Raw genomic sequence first — 18934 nt, forward strand, 5'->3', positions numbered from 1 at the left:
TCTGAGTCATTAAGTTGATATCCTGGACTGATTTGGGAACTGTTCAGCTGGAAACACTGTAAGCTTGGTTACCTGTACCTGAGGTGACTTGTGATGAACCCCTCAATACAAGGAACCTGAGTGCCTCTCTTCACGAGAGGAAGGCAATGCCCTATTCTGCCCAGGCTGCTGAGCATAGAAGGGAATTTGTTAGATATGGAGTAGTAGAAAAGAAAATCAAGGAGGCTGAATTTCTTTTATAAAGGAAACAATTTGGTTAACCTTTGAGAGGGATTTGAGTTCATAATAGTGCTCTTGGAGTTATTCCTTTCCTTATTATTTCAAAGGGTTCAGCACTATCAGATTTATGTTAGATCACTGTCCAGTTTTAGAAGTTGAACAGTGCTATTTATCTTTTCAGAACTCAACAGTAACAATTGAAGAATTCCATTGCAAGCTCCAAGAGGCTACAAACTTTCCTCTTCGTCCTTTTGTTATTCCATTCCTCAAGGTAATTTTTATGAGATAACTACTGGAATGTAATTTATCTTCAACATTTCCTCAAGATCTGTTACTGATCCCTGTTCTATGATCTACATCAGGGCAGCTTGCCACATTTTATATCTGTATTTTATTTGGGGCTGCTACAGAAGTGTGAGTGGTTTGCGAATAAGCTTTATGCTTGATGAGATGAGAGTTGCAAAAGCCTTGAGTCGTGGTCTGTATGCAGACACTGTTGGTGACACACAGAAGGAGCAGGTGGGGAGGCAGGGAACAGGAGTAGAGTGGGATGGAGGTGCGCATGGCATGGAGGTTGGGCTCTTAGCAAAGGAAGTAACTGGACACAGTCTTTTGGTTGTGGCCAGTGGGGGAAGAGTGTGTGTTACGGGAGGAGGCTCTCAAAACAGAGGCCTTTGTAAGTTAGGACTAACCCTTAGGACAGGAGCATGTGGGAAGGCAGTGTTTACTTCTCTCCTCCCCCCAGTTAGTCTAGTTCTAATTACATCCTCTGGAATTAATGTCCCCTGGAACATAACTTTTGGAGACACTGTTTAAAATTATTATGCGTACCTGATAAGTGAGGCTGTGTTAAATTTATATATAATATGCTCCTTTTAAAAAAAAACTTTTTATTTTGAAATAATTTCATGCTCACAAAAAAGTTTCAAGATGGTACAATAAAATTCAGATTCTCCAAATGTTGATATTTTATCACATCTGCATTATTATTCTCTTTTCTTTCCATTTATTTTTTTCCTCAGAAATGTTTCAGGGTAAGCTGCAGACATGATACATCTAAATACTGATACTTCAGTATAATTATCAAATCAAGAAATTAACATTGATATTTATAACACTATTACCTATAGACCTTATTCATATTTCACCAGATGTCCCACAAATGTCCTTTTTAACAAAATGTCTTTTTTTTTGGTCCTGTATCTAATTCAGGATCACATGTTGGATTACATTGTCATATCTCTTCAGTCCATTTTAATCTGGAACAGCTTCTCAGTCTTTTATGATTTGGACAGTTTTGAAGAGTACAGAATAGTTATTTTATATCATATGTTTCAATTTGGATTTTTCTGATACTTCTTCATGATGAGAATGAGGTTATGCTTTTTAGGCAGAAATAGCAGGTAGGTGGTATTACTGCATGCTATCAGGAGACATAGATGTGAATTTGTCTCATAAAGTGGTGATGTGGACTTTGATCAGTCGGTAAAGGTGGTGTCCACCATGCTTTCCCACTGTAAAGTTACTATTTTTCCCATTAAACAATTTTTAAAAACAGGTAACATTATGACTCATACAGATTTTAAAAAGTGAACCTGTGTCGTAGATTTTATTTAATTCATTATTAATGAGGGAATCTGTAAGGTGTTATAACCTGTTCAGGGGAGAAGCCAAAGAACAGACATTATAGGTCAGGATTATTGATAAGAATATGCAAACAAAAGTAAAATTGGCTTCTTCCGCAGTGGGCAAGGGAAGTCTCTAGAACCTCTATGCATGTAATTTTATGCATGTTCATAGACAACAAGTTTTTTGCTTTGCAACCGGTTATGTGTAAGTTGCAATCCTATAAAATAGGTCAAAGGCAATGAATGACTAGAGTCAGATAACAGTGTATTCTAGACCAGGCATAGTCTGGAAACTTGTGACCAGTATCCAGCCCACCACATTGTTTTGCAAAGCCCTGGAGATGAACATTTGTAATCGATTTGGTAATATGGAGCGCTAACTTTGAACCCTAAATAAGCTAAAAATGTTATCCTCAATCCCTCCCTATCAAATGAATTCTATTCTTTTTATTAGTAGCAGACTATACAAAAAAAGCTGAGCTCAATTTTTTTGTATTTTGACTTTTTAAAAAAATTTATTATTTATTTTTGGCTGCGTTGGGTCTTTGTTGCCACTCATGGGCTTTCTCTGGTTTCAGCGAGCGGGGGCTTCTCTTCGTTGTGGTGCGGGGACTTCTCTTGTTGCGGGGCACGGGCTCTAGGTGCGCGGGCTTCAATAGTTGTGGCATGCGGGCTCAGGAGTTGTAGTTTGCGGGCTCTAGAGCACAGGCTCAGTAGCTGTGGCGCACGGGCTTAGTTGCTCCGCGGCATGTGGATCTTCCCAGCCCAGGGCTTGAACCCGTGTCCCCTGTGTTGGCAGGCGGATTCTTAACCACTGTGCCACCAGGGAAGTCCCTGTATTTTGACTTTTGTCAGTACAGTATTTGTAGAAATTTGTTTTCTCTCTTTTATATGAGTACTCACATAATATCTTCAGTTTTGTCTTGACAAAATAAATATGCCCCTTTTACCTTCTTTTACTTTACCTTTATTTCCTAAGAAAATGTAATGTATCAAAAAGGTGGGTCATCTTAGCTGAAGTACTGATTCTGGTTTTTTAAAACTTTTAAAATTAGAGCGTTATAGACACGCAGGAAATGCATAGGTCTCAGTGCACAGCCTGTGTTGGGCTCTGTTCTGATGGCATTGACACCTTGGCCTCTCAGAGCAGTCTGTGGTGCCTTTTTCAGCCTTGAAACAGCTGTGTGTTCTATCTTGGTCTCTTTTCTGTGTATCAGAGCCAGTAGATAATTATTTCCCCCAAGACTCCAGAATCAGAGAGATTTGGGAAATTTGTGTTAATAGGAAATGATTAGCATATTTAAAAATTCATCAGAGGGCACATGTCACAAATGTAAAGATCTGACATGATTGTTTTTTCAATTAAGTTTTTACAGTTGCTACAAGATTGAGGTTATAGAACAGACTTAAAAGTGTTTTATATCATCAAGTCCTCTATTCTTAACTCTTGTTATTTTGGAAAACAGCATGAGGTAGGTTGTTCTGGCAGCTTTTTGGCTAGCATTTGGGTTTTTGTCAATTTATTTCTGCTTTAAAACAGTCACTAATTGTGGTGCCTGCTAAATTAACTGTTGGTAAAGGGATAACTACTTGCATGTATTAAACTCTCTTTTTACTTTCTCATCTGTTTCCCTTGGGATAAAGACTTCTTATGGGCTCAGTCTGAGTTGTTTTCAAATTTGGGGGGAAATATAATAATTTTTTAAAATAAATATGGGGAAAGTATATTTTAAATATGAAGGACTTAATAAAGTTTAAAGATGCACAGGGTTTTTTGTATGATTTGTCCTGTTAGAGGTTTAAGTTTGAGGAGAAAGAAAAATAATCAGTACATAAATAATTATCCTTTTACAAAATAAGGAAACATGCTCAATGGAGCACCACAATAAGAAATATTAGATTCTGCCCACGGGTTACCTGTGTATACTCAGATCCTAGGCTAGTCTAAGGTTTGTTGCCTTCATTTCCATCACTCCTGTTACTTTTTTCAAAACCCCATGTTCCAGCTAAGCCAGAATAGTCACTGTTTCCGGATAAAGGAAAGACTGAATTCCTCCTACTCCCATGTAGGCATTACTAATTCGCTAACTAACTGAAGTCTTCAAAAATAGTTAAGTTTTTAAATAATTATGTTCAACAAAGCTTTATTGAGCTTTGACTCTGTACTAGTCCTCAAAGGTAATAAAGCACAGTTTCTTCCTTAAGGGGATTTACATCTTGTGGGGACAAGAGACAAGTTAACAGTAATTCAAGTTCAGTGTAATGGATGTCACTTTATTCAGAGGGGGGCATATGAAAATTAGAATGACAAAGAGTGAAGGGCTTTTGTTTTGTGTCATCTTGTTTGTGAAAGCCTTTTGAGGTGCTGAGCCCTGTGTAAAGGGCCCAACACTGGGAAAAACTGCCTTCCAGCCCCTGCCTCTTCTTTTCAAGGCTAACCTGCCCCTGCTGCAGCGAGAACTGCTGCACTGTGCTCGGGCCGCCAAGCAGACACCATCCCAGTACCTGGCTCAGCATGAACACCTTCTGCTCAACACAAGTATTGCATCCCCTGCTGACTCTTCTGAGCTGCTCATGGAGGTGCATGGAAATGGAAAGAGGCCCAGTCCAGAGAGGTGAGCAGAGAAGAGCTTTGTCGTCCTTGCTTTTCTGGAACCACTCTGAGCTTTCCCTTTACTTGCAAAAGAAAAAGAACTTGCTTACCGTGGTGATATGTAGGGATGGACTCTTAGTTTTGCTTTGTCCCAACATCAGGCAGCAATATGCTTCTCAACTCTTTAGGTGACTCTGTATACCCCCGCTGATAAATTCTACTTTTGAGCATTCTGTGGGTCCACTGCTCCAGAACCATGAGAAATATAATCTGTTCAAGACATTTTTTTTCTGATACGTGAAGTCTTGTAAAAGTATAACAGTTAGTGAATCAGCTTTACTTTGAAGATTGAAATTATATTAATATAATTTAGCCTTAAAATTTATGTATGAGTATACTGCTATTTTCTATGGTTTGTGAAGGAAGCAACATTTTAATAACAGTGGAAAATTTGTTACAATTGAAGCAAATGACTAAAAACCCTACCAATTCACAAGCATATTAATTATGTGAGCCTTTTTTCTCCCGTGTAGAGAATTGTTTCTTTCCAATACTGACTTCCACAGTAGCAAATTTGACCTTGAAACATTTCTAAATATAGTTGAACCCATAATCCTCCATAGTCCTATCACATAAGAAAATGCTGTCATCTTACTTTCTCCTTTGCTTCGTGAGGTTGAGATGTTTCTGCTTGGTTATGGATAGATTTGACCTCTCTTTTCATGCTGGGATAAATCAGTAATTTCCATTATCTGCCTGCCCCCTGAAGACATTTCGGTTCATGCCTCATCTCAAACCTTTTCTTATCATCTTCCTGTTTGTGAAAGTGCATAGCACAATACATAGCACAAAGTAGGTGCTCGGGCAATGTTTGCATGAACACTTGTTGACAGGCTCAGACATGTACTTCCCATTCTTCTACAGGCGGGAAGAGAGCAGTTTTGAAAGAGATACAGTTCCTCCTGAGCCTCCTGCCAAGAGAGTGTGTACCATTAGCCCTGCTCCCCGGCACAGTCCTGCCCTTACTGTGCCCCTCATGAATCCTGGGGGCCAGTTCCATCCTACTCCTCCGCCTCTTCAGCACTATACCTTAGAAGATATTGCAACTTCCCACCTATATCGTGAACCCAACAAGATGCTAGAACATCGAGAAGTTCGTGATAGACACCACAATCTTAGTAAGTGGCATAAGCAGCATGGTAATGATTTAAATTCAGATTGAATCCATGGGTTTCTTTCCTACTCAGTGATAAAGCAAAATACTATCATCATTGCTTTTTTCCACTGATAAGCTAAAACAGTATTATACGTAAAAAAGAATGTTAGAGTTATAATATTCTTATTTGAAATTGATCTCAACTCATACCTTGTTGCTATTATCATTATATGATAGAAGTAGGCTAAACAGATTTTTGGAAATAAACAATGAAGCATTTAAGAATAAAGGGATATTACTTATTCTGATATGGTTCAGAAGAAAAATAGAGAATGACAAAGCGAAAGAGGTAAAAATACTCACGTTTAGGAAATCTGGGTGAAGGTTGTGTGAGAATTCTTTATTCTTGCAACATTTCTGTAAGTCTGAGTTTATTTCAGAGTAAAATGTTTTTAAAATTAAACCAGAGATGTAAAACATGTGGTCTTAAGAGGTGAAAGTGCAGAGACATTTAGGTCAGAGGTAAGGCATACCTAAATTTAAATCTTGGCTCTGCATTCTAACTAGCTGTGTGAGCTTATGCAAGTTGCTTAGGCTCTCTGTGCCTCAGGTTACACATATCTAAAATGGAGAAGGACTTCCCTGGTGGCACAGTGGTTGAGAATCCACCTGCGAATGCAGGGGACACGGGTTCGATCCCTGGGCTGGGAAGATCCCACATGCCGCGGAGCAACTAAGCCATGTGCCACAACTACTGAGCCTGCGCTTTAGAGCCCGCGAGCCACAACTACTGAGCCTGCATGCCACAGCTACTGAGCCCATGCACTGCAAGTACTGAAGCCTGTGCACCTAGAGCCCATGCTCCACAACAAGAGAAGGCACTGGGATGAGAAGTGTGTGTGCCGCAACAAAGAGTAGCCTCTGCTCACCACAACTAGAGAAAGTCAGCACACAGAAATGAAGACCCAATGCAGCCGAAAAAACCCAAAAAATTTATAAAAAAAAAAATAAAATGGAGAGAACACCACCTCCTGTGCTGGGTAATTGTCACATTTGGACTGCCTGGCATATGCATCCTCAGCAACCATTAAATTTAAGGAAAAACAAAAAGGCCCCTAGCAGACCTCACCTGAGATCAGTTTTGAACAAAGCTCCTTGTCAAAACTCAAATAAGTTTACTGTAGAAGGTTCTTTGTAGTTTAACTGCTGAGATATGTCCAAGCAGAGAACCAAAGGGCTGCTAGTTTCCAGTATTGGCCCTGCATTTCCATTTGTGGGTTGCCCTGTGGAGTTGAAAGTTGCAAAACATTTGCCTGTCCCCCCTTCTGACTTAGACTCACTAGCATCTTTCAGAGGCTCGGACCACAGTAGGACCCTGGCTTCATGCAGTAGTAGCTGAATGGTGTGGGCCACGACAGCAGTGGTGTTCTCAGCTGCCAACATTTACTGACTCTTAAGTACTTAGATTGTGGTATATGTACATTATCTCTTTTAATCCTCACACATAGGATTCCGTGGAGTTTATGCCTTTTTATACATGATGACAGAACTATGGCCAGAATCACATAGCTAGAAAGTGGCAGAGACAAGATTCTGACCCCAGTTTTCTGATGCCGAGAGCTTGGGTACATTCCCAGTATGCTATGATGGCTCCCATAGCAGCTGTTCTGTATGGTTCTTATGTTAAAAATTCACCTTCCTATTGATTACTTCTATGTTCATACACATTTTTTGCCAGTTGAATGCGTTACCTTCTAAGAGAGAAGTATGCTAAAAACTAGCTAGAACTGCATTTTGGTCAGATTTTCCTTGTATTTCTAACAATTTTAGAAGAAGGTTTTTTCATCTTGAAGTGTTCTACTTGAAAGACGTTTAATCCTCTACCTTGAAGGTTTATTTTACAGTCAATCATTTGTTTTCCAGGCTGGTTATAGATTCCTTAATTCTCCCCAGTCCTCTTTTGAAAATGTATGTCCTAGTACAGTAGTTCCTACCAAATCATTTCCCACCCCCAACTTTTAAACAAATAAACTGTAACACTCCCCCAATTTACTCTCCTAAAATGAAATTTATGGATACTATAGCCTACCTTAGTCCCATAATTTTAGGATCAATATTCTAAAGTATAATCCATAAGAAAGTATTTTACAATATATTAGTGCTCAGGCATGACTACACAGGAAGGTATGATGAAATAAGCAGATGGTTGCACAAATACAGAATCACTATGAATACAACAGCTATAAATTCAGACTGATAACAGGTGTGTTACATTGACAGTTCAGATACTATGAGCAGTGTTGCCATGTGTGACAAGATTTTCAAAGTAGTGGATAATTCAGTATATCCTTGGTTCACACAGTCATTGCATTCATGCAAATTTCAGTAATGTATATCAAAAAACATGCAAAAAATTATACTTTGGTTAATACTAAGTTGTTTCCAAGTGCTTGTACAGCACCAGCTCTGTTTGTGGTGGTTACGCACTTGCATTGTGCCACAACCTTGCCAACATTTAGTATGATTGACAATTTAATATTTTCCAATATATAGATGTGGAACCATCTTAGTGAAGATTTATTTACCCTGACTACGTATAAGTTTGAATGTCTTTTCCTATGTTTATGGATCATCTGTACTTTTTTGTCTGGGGCATACCTATTTATTTATTTCTCTTCCCTGTTTTTCTTTTGGGCTATTTGTCTTTCATAATTGGTTTGTAGGAGTTTTTTTAATACATTATGAGTAGTGATTTCTTGTTGGTTTTATGTCATTTTGTGGTTTTAGATCATTGTGAGTCATTGGCCTTAATAGTGTGCTCATAGTTGGTATGAATGTATGTGTATTTACTTGGTAGAATTCTGTTTACTGTATTCTTCCCTCTATCTTCAAATTAAATCTAATTTCTAATAGGTCTAAATGGAGGCTATCAAGATGAGTTGGTAGACCACCGTTTGACAGAAAGGGAATGGGCGGATGAATGGAAACATCTTGATCATGTAAGAATCTTACAGTGTATAGTTTTCCTAACTACTTGTTACTTTTAATTCTTAATGTTACTGAGAGTAAGAGTGTATATGCTTGAAGTGAACTAACCAGAGCTACACTGTCTTTGCAATAAAAGCTGATTTATCTACTACTGCCGCAGCTAGAGAGCTAAGAGTAACTCCCAAATCTTTGTAGTGGGGTGATCACTTGAGGTCATAACCAAGTGAAGCCATGTAGTATAATGGTTAAAAACATAGGCTTATGAGTTTTAGGTCCCAGCTTTGCCACTTCTACCTCTGTGATGGGCAGGTTCTTTCACCATTTTTAGCCTTAACTTTTATATCTTAAAAAAAAAATAATGCTATATTATTTGAATTCATGGGGGGTTGTAATGATATGCAAGGTGCTTATCACAAGGCCTGGTATAATAAATGGAGTGTTAAATAAATGGAGCTTCTCCAAATACAAATGAGAATTAGTATACTGGCACAGAATGTAAACTCTGCCCCATTGGAAAAGAGAGTTTTCCCTCTCACTAAAAAAGGAAGAGAAGATGTAATACCTGCTTGAAATATACATAGAGTAGCTTTTCCTTCCTGAGTGATGTTGTCTCTGAATGTAATTCTCTGATTGCATTCCTCTATAAATCTTCTGCTTTCGGCAGAGATATAATGTGTTTTCACCACACTCTTTAAAGAACCATATTGTGATGAAACTGGCTGCTTCAACCATGAAGAATCCAAAAAGTATTATTTTGAAATCTTAAAAATTGTGTGTATATATTTAAAGAGAAATAATAAGAAAGGTTTTCAAATATAAACTTGATATTGCTAAATCTGTAAGCTTCTTAAGCCTTTATTCTTTATATTTTGTTTACCTGTCCTTGATTTTCAATGTTGATTGTATGAATGTCCTCACCCCATGTCTCTGCCCGACTTCTTACCTGGCTCAGGCCCTGAACTGCATTATGGAAATGGTAGAGAAAACAAGGCGCTCCATGGCAGTCCTGAGGCGCTGTCAGGAATCAGATCGTGAAGAACTCAACTACTGGAAAAGACGATACAATGAAAACACAGAGATGAGGAAAACAGGGAGTGAGTTGGTCTCCAGGCAGCACAGTCCCGGGAGTGCAGATTCTCTCAGCAATGGTAAGGGGAGAATCACTTCAGTTGACAAGGGAGGCTTTTTTTTTTTTTTTTTTTTGCGGTACGCAGGCCTCTCACATTGCGGAGCGCTCCAGACGCGCAGGCTCAGCGGCCCTGGCTCACAGGCCCAGCTGCTCCGCAGCATGTGGGATCTTCCTGGACCAGGGCACGAACCCGTGTCCCCTGCATCGGCAGGCAGACTCAACCACTGTGCCACCAGGGAAGCCCAAGGGAGGCTTTTTATATATCTTTTTTGTTGTTATTTTTTATTTTTGAGACTTTTAATATTTTACTTTAAAAGGAAGATGGTACTATATTGTGGAATTAGAAAGACCTTGGTAATTATAAAAAATATGTCAAGGACTCAGTATTTAGCACGTTCAAGAAATACTGTCTTCCCCGCATAGAATGAGAATGTTTGTCATTTTGTTCTGTTTTCAACTCTATATATAAGTGCTGAGTGATTATCAAAGAATGTTTGGATGTTAAATTCATCCTGGCTGAATGTACTTGGGGCTCTCATGTACATCACATTCATTCCTCACAGTAGCCCTAAAAAGCTTCACCTCAGCTTCCATCCCCTTTTCCCCATTCCCTATCTAGAAGATTACCATTTATTAACCTCTGTCTGGACAAAAAAATGAAAAGTTTTACTGTACCAAGCTGGATTGTGCCTTCCTGCCTTTTCCTACCCTGAAGCAGCAGAGATATGAACAATCGTTGAGCTCTCAATCCAGGATACATCCAGGACACCACAGCTATTCCCCCAAAAATGTTCCCTCACATTGACCTAGTAACTGAAAAGGCACCCTATCCAAAGGCATGGCTAAATGAGGGGCCATCTGTGATCAGATTCTTTCCCCACCCACCCACTTCAAGCTCCCAGTTTTCCCCAGGGAGAATGACTCCTCTTATGGCAAACCTAGCATGTTCCACAGAAGACAGCCATTAGTCTCAAAAAGACTACCAAAAAAATTGAGGCAAAGACATTGGTAACTAAGGGATTCCTCTCCCCGACCCTACCCACAGAGGTGACTCTTGAGCCAACCATAGATTTAGCAACATTGTGTGGAATATCCAGCACAGCAGGACATCAAATACTTATAGTACAATTCTTTTAAAAGGAATCTCAAGCTAATTCTCAGGTATCTCTCACCATCTGAACCTTCACAAATACTCCCTGTCACAGCTCACAGAAACGTACCCGAAGTTCACCACCCAAATCACAAACCTTGCATCGAAGCTCTGCAAGTGAGAGGGTGTAGAGTGCAGAGTGAACGTGGTCCTGAATCGTCTCTTCTCCAGCCAGGACTACAGGTCTTGCTGGTGTTGTTTAGAAACATTGCTTTGCATTGAGGGTTTAGCTAGGGTGACTATGGCTATCGTTCTGTCATAACTATTACCAGCACCTCTCTTGCTCTCGAAAATGAGGACAATTGGGATGATAAATTATATTGTCACTACAGGTTTACCTCTTCATGGATCATAGGGTTTCCTCCTCTCAGGTTTCTCAGGGCACTGTCAATCTGTCTGACTTAAACAGTATCTTTATTTATGCATATTATACATATTTAGTATTTTTATTTCGTTGTTTATTTCTCTTTTAGTACATTTGTTGCATGCATTGTAGAAGGAAATCATAATATCCTAAACAAGTGAGCTACTCAGTGTGGACCAAAATCACTCCAAAAACTACTTGGTTTTTTGTTTGTTTTTTCTTGCATTACGCGGGCCTCTCACTGTTGTGGCCTCTCCTGTTGCGGAGCACAGGCTCCGGACACGCAGGCTCAGCGGCCATGGCTCACGGGCCCAGCCGCTCCGCGGCATGTGGGATCCTCCCGGACCGGGGCATGAATCCGTGTCCCCTGCATCGGCAGGCGGACTCTCAACCACTGCACCACCAGGGAAGCCCTCCATTTATAGTTATTATAAAATATTGGCTGTATTCCCTGTGTTGGTTAATACATCCTTGTAGTTTATTTACTTTATACATAATAGTTTGTACTTTTTAATCCCCTACTCCTGTTTTGCCCCTCCCCGCCTTCCCTATCCCTACTGGTAACCGTTAGTTTGTTCTTTATATCTGTGAGTCTGTTTCTTCTTGGTTATATTGACTAGTTTGTTTTATTTTTTAGATTCCACATATAAGTGATAACATACAGCATTTGTCTTTCTTTGTCTGACTTGTTTCACTAAGCACAGTACCATCCAGGTCCGTCCACATTGTTGCAAATGGCAAAATTTCATCCTTTTTTATGGTTGAGTAGTATTCCTGTGTGTGTATGTACCACATCTTTATCCATTTATATGTTGATGGACACTTAGTTTACTTCCATATCTTGGCTATTGTAAATACTGCTGCTATGAACATTGGGGTGCATGTATCTTTTCAATTTAGAGTATTCGTTTTCTTCAGATATATACCCAGGTGTAGAATAGCTGGATCATATGGTAGTTGTGTTTTTAGTTTATTGAGGAACGACCATACTGTTTCCTACAATGTCTGTACCAACTTACATTCCTTCCAACAGTGTACGAGGGCTTCCTTTTCTCCACACCCTCACCAATGTTTGTTATTTGTAGTCTTTTTGATGACAACCATTCTGACAGGTTTGAGGTGATATTCTGGTTTTGGTTTGCATTTCTCTGATGATTAGCAATGTTGAGCATCTAAAAGTTAAGTGTACTGTTTATAATCTGATTTTATTCCTTGTCAGAACATTTTTTCCAGTAAATGAATGTATATGTTTGAATCTTTCTACATGGTGAATGAGAGATCTGATAAGTTTTTCACAACAGTAAAACATGTCAATTATAGACAGCTTCTGACCCTATGTTGTTTCTCTCTCTTCTGTAGATTCTCAGCGGGAATTCAACAGTAGGCCAGGAACAGGATATGTCCCTGTGGAGTTTTGGAAAAAAACTGGTATGTCTGTCTGCTTATAGGTCACATGTACTCACTAATTTATATGAGTGTAGAGCACATACTTGGGGGAAAGGTGGTTTTCTCACAACTTCCTCTTCAAAGAGCTCTAGGCTCCTGCCTCTCCCCCTTCAGCTTGTCCCACCTTCTGGACTGCCTGTCATGTTACTTGCTGATTAGGAATTTGGAATGACTCCCTACAATCCATCCAAGTCCTTATCACCCCCTTCTACTGGGAGGTGTTAAGTAACCGACTCTTCCTTCCCTATTTATATGCTCTGTTTCTGGGTGTATAGCTTAATTCGTTTCTGCCTGTTCCTGTCACTGTGTTCTCACGCTCCCACATTTGATTTATTCTGCTCTTCCTTTCATCTTCACTGTCTCTAGCTGCATCACGACTATTCTTGGTAGGTGTCATTTTCTACAAGAATAAGGGAGGGTAGGAACTGCTTGTTAAGACAGGGGATTACACTAACCTCATATCCCTAATATTACCTTATCCAATACTAGCCTTCTTTTCCTTCTTGCCTCCCTTTCTCAGTGAAATTTTTGTAGTCCAATATACAGTTTTTGGTTTTCTTCCTAAGATAAAATTTATTTCTACAAAAAAGTTTATACCGGTTGATATCAAGACCATAATATAAACAGATGGCCAAAAGATAGGAACACACACCTCATGAGAAAAACAAATTAACCATATTGCAAAATGTTTATTCTCACTGACAATCAGGAAAGTACAAGGTAATGCAACCCTGACCAATTATCCCCCAAAGTCTTTAACACCTAATTACTGACAAAATTTTAGAGGACCCTGTTAATGACACTAAATCATTCATCAGAGATTTATATATGAAATTATTAAGTGTTACCAGCCATGAACACATGGAAATTTTGAAATCATTTCTCACTGGCATGCTTTTGAATCTTAAAAGGGAATGATCCAGGGACTTCCTTGATGGTCCAGTGGTTAAGTTAAGCTTCTACTGCAGCAGGGGCACGGGTTTGATCATGGGTTGGGGAACTAAGATCCTGCATGCCACACGGCACGGCCAAAAAAATAAAAATAAATTAAAAAAAAAATAATAAAAGGGAATGATCCAGATTTAGGCATGCAAATTGTTAAAAAGGCAGCAGTATGTAAAAAGACACTGTTTTTAGTGTATTCTTGGAGCAAGGGAGAGGCAACCCAGGAAATGCCCACATATCCGTGAACGGTTATATGAATTTTATAGTGTGGCACCACAGCAGAATATTATCTTACCATTAAAAATAATTTGGGAAACTACATAGCGCCTCGGAAAAATCTCTGCAGTTGGAAATGGGGATGTGTATGTTATACTACCAAGAAGTAGAATTGTGGGAAATGAAGTTAGTAATTGTAAAGGTAGAGTGAAAAATTACCATGCGCAAGATCTCTTTGATAACTAGTGATTTTCTACTTGAGAGGTAACCTTTGGTTAACTACGGTTAAGAGCCTAACTTTGGCGTGGGCCAGCTAAATTTGAGTGCTTGTTCTGTGACAGTGCCATCTGTGACCTTAGATGACCTTCAGCAAGGTAGATTTCCAAACTATGATTCTTACTGATTCATCTTTAAACTGAGAAGGTAAAATACACTTAGGAGCATTTTTATGTTGGCTCAATAAGAGACACTCAACATCTACCTGGTAAACTAAAAGAGGTCTATGAAAGGTAGCTGTGGTGGGCCACAGTGGACCTGTGTGGACACCAAGAGGAAAGGAGTGGAGTCAGTGTCTGATCAGCTCCGCATCATCCTTGACCTTTAGGGTGAAAACTTGCTTTTCTTGGCTGGAGCGATATGATGGAAAGTTCTAGGATGGCAACACTGTGTCTAGACCTCTTTTGAGCCTAGGCCATGTGCAAGAGCCAAGCAGTAAGGGAGTTTCCTTAGGCTTCTGAGTTGTCCAGTTTTGTGGACTCAGAAGGGAGGTCATTCACACTGGGACTTAGGACTGAAGCTCAAATGCATAGCATATGTCATTTGGAGTGTACATCCTATGAAACCAAGCAGGGCAGTGGTGCTGGGAGGAACTGATCAGGAATCAAGTGGGGTGATGGCAACTGGACAGGGCTTTGGAGGCCCAGGGCACCTAGCAGCCCAGAACTGTATCTTCAGGCAACATTTCTCTACTGAGTTCAGTCTCACATACCTAACTGCCTCCTGGTCATTTGTACCTGGATGCACCTCAACCTTCTCACTTGCCTTCACATCAGCATTTCGCTTACTGTCTGTTTCATTGCGTAGCAGTTCCATTCTTCGCCTTTACCTCCACCTCCAGACCCTTAGATGTACCAGCTCATTCTATCTCATCCCCTTTTCTGTGCCACTTGCTTCTGCCTAAATTCAGAGTCTCTTTTTATCAGCCGGATTATTGCCCCAACCTCTCAGTTGGTATCTCTGTCTTCAGTCTTTTCTCCGTGCATAGAACCCTTTAGGATTTCACATTTGCTTTAGAAGAAGGGCCAAATTCCTTAGCGGGGAATGCAAGACTTTCTAAAAGTTCATTTCCACCTAACCATCTCAACCAAGACACGTTTTCCTGATCCTCCTCTGCCACTTATAGAGCTGTGACCACTTTTCCCCTTGGAACTGTTGTCTCTTATGCTGACATGTATCTTGGCACCTCAGCCGCCTTTATACTTGATCACAGTTGTGAGAATATAGATACATCTTAGTCACTGAGGTCTCCCCAGCCCCTAGCATGAATGGACAAGTGAGGATAAGAATAAAAGTGAATGCTATGTCATAAGTTCAACCCTGTGTATTTTTAGAAAAGTCGTCAGGTTTCACCTCTGTCCCTTCTTAGAAATGATGTGGAGTGGGAGGGGAAAGATTTCTCGGCCAGTTGATTTTACTGTCACTTTCTTCTAGAAGAAGCTGTGAATAAGGTGAAAATTCAGGCCATGTCAGAAGTACAGAAAGCCGTTGCTGAGGCAGAGCAAAAAGCCTTTGAAGTGATTGCTACCGAGAGAGCTCGGATGGAGCAGACAATAGCGGATGTCAAACGGCAGGCCGCAGAGGACGCCTTTCTCGTCATAAACGAGCAAGAAGAGTCAACGGAGGTCAGAGCACTACTGGGCTGCGGGCTGGGGCTGGGGCGGCTGGAGTGACCAAGCCCACTGCTTCCCTCTCAAGTGCTGGGTAGTAAGGGCCAACAGTCCGCTCTTGAGCTAGATGATTATGATTTTTATTCAGTACCAGAGAGGTTTGTTTCTCAATTATTATATTCTTGTATATTGGCTCATTATATTGGTTTAAGTTTTGAAAACTCACCCTAAAGACAGTTTGCGGACTTGCGTGACCACGAGGACCACCACTGCCTGAGTAGGCCTGCTGTGTGCCAGGTACAGAGCGAAGTGTGTATGTGGTCTTTGTGGTCCTCACAGTGATCCTGTGAGGTGTGGGTGTTGTTGGAGTCCAGTTTTACAAATGAGGAGACTGGGGCTCAGGGAATTTGATGTAATAATCCCACATCGTTGAAGCCAGAGTAGAAAGGAGATGCAGGGTCCTGTAGCATCAGATCTGTTTACAGAAAGGATAGTCCTTTCATGGATTGAAGTGACAGATCGGGCAGGCCTGCCTGACTGCCTACGGCCCCAGGATGTGGTGATGCTTCTATACAGGACATTCTTGTACCATAGTTAGGACAGCAAACTGAAAAGGCATGTGACAAAAACATCATAACAGTCCTTTCGAATGTAACGAGCTTTTTCTGTAACTTTCATTTTAGTCACTTTTCAGCTTTAAGACAAACTTTAAGTCCTGAAACAAGCCTGTTTCTGTAAGTAGGTAGAGCCCATCTAGTCTTTGGGATATTCTCTTGAAGTTATAAAGAACTGAGATTTTTTTTGTTGGTTTGTTTTTTTTTTTGTTTTTTTTTGCGGTACGTGGGCCTCTCACTGTTGTGGCCTCTCCTGTTGCGGAGCACAGGCTCCTGACGCGCAGGCTCAGCGGCCGTGGCTCACGGGTGCAGCTGCTCCGCGGCATGTGGGATCTTCCCGGACCGGGGCACGAACCCGTGTCCCCTGCATCGGCAGGCGGACTCTCAACCACTGCACCACCAGGGAAGCCCGGTTTGTTTTTTAAATGACAGAAATTTTATTTTCTCATCCTCTTTAAACGATCTTTTTCAGTATTACAGTGTTAAGCATGGCAATGTGAAGATGAAAATGCCTAAATATCATGTTGCCATTCACAGAGGATGTGGGAAAAGTCCTTATTGTAGCACTCGCAACTGAATTGTGAGAAAATATTTCCTTTAACTCTCCCCTTTTCCTTCTCCCCTCCTACTTTTTTCTGTTGTGTATTTAATTCCTTATCTATAGCCATCCGTATCAATACCTATATTTGTTCATATTTATCTACTTTTATATCTATGTTTATCTTTAACTATGTGTTTCTGCGAAGAAAGAATGTAACATTTTGGCTAAGAGTATGAGTTCTGGATCTGGATTGCATGGTTTGAATCCCAGCTCTCCATTTATAGCATTGTGCTTTAAAGGAGCTAGAATTTTAAGCAATGCACAAAGAGGCTTACAGGTGAGGCACACACCAGCATCCATCCCAGCAAACTTCCTTCCAAAACAGGGGCAGGATAGCAGGGCCTAAGCTCTGAGTAATTTTGTGTTGGACCAGGAGAGCTGATTTCCTTCCATTTCATTCAGAAAGTTCTACTTGACATCTAGAGGTATCCCTGGAGTTTTTCATCCATCCTGTGAGAGGTGGTTTGGTATAGCGGAAGGAGCCCAGGAGCCCTAAGTGCCAGTCCCAGTTCCCCTCACACTGGCAGCATACCCTTCAGGAGTCAGTCTCCTTCTCTGTATAGTGGGTATGTAGCAGCCCCTGTCCTGCTGGTCTTACACTTTTTAGGAAGATATAATTAGATCATGGTTGTGGAAGTGGTTTTGTTGGTTTTTTTTTTAATCAATTTATTTATTTTATTTATTTATTTTTGGCTGTGTTGGGTCTTCATTGCTGCGTGCGCTTACTCTAGTTGCGGCGAGCAGGGGCTACTCTTTCTGGCAGTGCATGGACTTCCCATTGCGGTGGCTTCTCTCATTGCGGAGCACGGGCTGTAGGCACGCAGGCTACAGTAGTTGCGGCACGCAGGCTCAGTAGTTGTGGCTCGTGGGCTCCAGAGCACAGGCTTAGTAGTTGTGGTGCACGGGCCTAGTTGCTCTGTGACATGTGGGATCTTCCTGGTCCAGGGATCGAACCTGTGTCCCCTGCACTGGCAGGCGGATTCTCAACCACTGCACCACCAGGGAAGCCCCTGTGGAAATGTTTTTAAGCTGCAATGCGCTGTTTAGACAGAAGGGATTTTGTTATGTTGTTTACGACATAGGTGTGTAAGCTGTGGCAGCTCTTGCTCTTGCAGAACAGCTGCCTCCTTTGAGGCCAGACTGAAGCATCTCCCCTGGAATGCCTCAGGTAGAGGGATGAAGTGAGAGGTCCCCCTCTGTCCCCAGCCTGGATTTCCTGGCAAACATAATGGGCTAGCAGTTGACCATAAGATAGGAATCATTTCTCCTTTAGACCAGGTTTGAAATAAGGTCAGGGAGCTCTGGGATGGGTCCCAAGGATTTTGACAAGCCCCGGGTCATTCTGATACAGGTGTTCTCTGGGCCACTTTGAGTAATAACTGGCATAGACTGATGGCCCATGCTTGACAAAGGAAATTCTGGAATCCCATCTCTGACTTCCTTGGCCAGTAACTCAGAAGGTTCATAACCTTACCCATTAATTACAAAGCCCTTTTTGGCCACATGCGTTGCTCCAGCTTTGACAAATGCTGATTTGAAGGGTGACTACCACAATAAACGTTTTGTCATGTTTCTTGGCAAAATGGCTTTTGGTGAAATCAGGGAAAAGCCACAGAGACAGGGAATGTAAAGTGTCCTTTTCACCCTGGCTTCTCTGACCCTAACCACATTGTTCCTGCATTTCTATGATCCCACCTCTGTGGGAGGCTGTTAATCTTGTTTTATTGTATCCCATCAATCATGTAATAAATATTTTAAATGTAACAGTGGCCAAGGTGGAAGCACCATTGGTTTAATACTGTGCCCCAGTTTGAGATGTTCTTGCAGGCTTGGACAGAGGGAGTAGAGGCCAATGTTTCCACAGCAGCCCCATGAAGGCAACTGAGTTCTTCCCCACAAGCAATAATGTTCTACCAAAGCATTGTTTGGAGTCGGCCTATCAGGCTCCAAAGTATGAAATTCTCTGGAATGCAGTTTGCTTGGGGATCTTTAATGATCC

General features: G+C 40.9%; 1 protein-coding gene across 2 annotated transcripts in view; it reads left to right on the forward strand.

Annotated features, from left to right (window-relative positions):
- CBFA2T2 (CBFA2/RUNX1 partner transcriptional co-repressor 2) overlaps positions 1-18934 on the forward strand; it is a 164130-nt gene that overhangs the window by 139191 nt on the left and 6005 nt on the right. Inside the window, exons 4-10 of one of the 2 annotated variants that reach the window (XM_024743180.1) lie at positions 401-490; positions 4281-4462; positions 5365-5618; positions 8510-8595; positions 9537-9732; positions 12587-12655; positions 15545-15735. In XM_024743180.1, the coding sequence (XP_024598948.1) occupies positions 401-490; positions 4281-4462; positions 5365-5618; positions 8510-8595; positions 9537-9732; positions 12587-12655; positions 15545-15735 (1068 nt within the window). The remainder of the gene's footprint in view (positions 1-400; positions 491-4280; positions 4463-5364; positions 5619-8509; positions 8596-9536; positions 9733-12586; positions 12656-15544; positions 15736-18934) is intronic. The other variant, XM_024743181.1, reaches the window with a different exon arrangement.

The sequence above is a fragment of the Neophocaena asiaeorientalis genome, unplaced genomic scaffold (assembly GCF_003031525.2).
Source record: "Neophocaena asiaeorientalis asiaeorientalis breed wild unplaced genomic scaffold, Neophocaena_asiaeorientalis_V1.1 scaffold82, whole genome shotgun sequence".
In the NCBI taxonomy this organism is placed as follows: domain Eukaryota; kingdom Metazoa; phylum Chordata; class Mammalia; order Artiodactyla; family Phocoenidae; genus Neophocaena; species Neophocaena asiaeorientalis.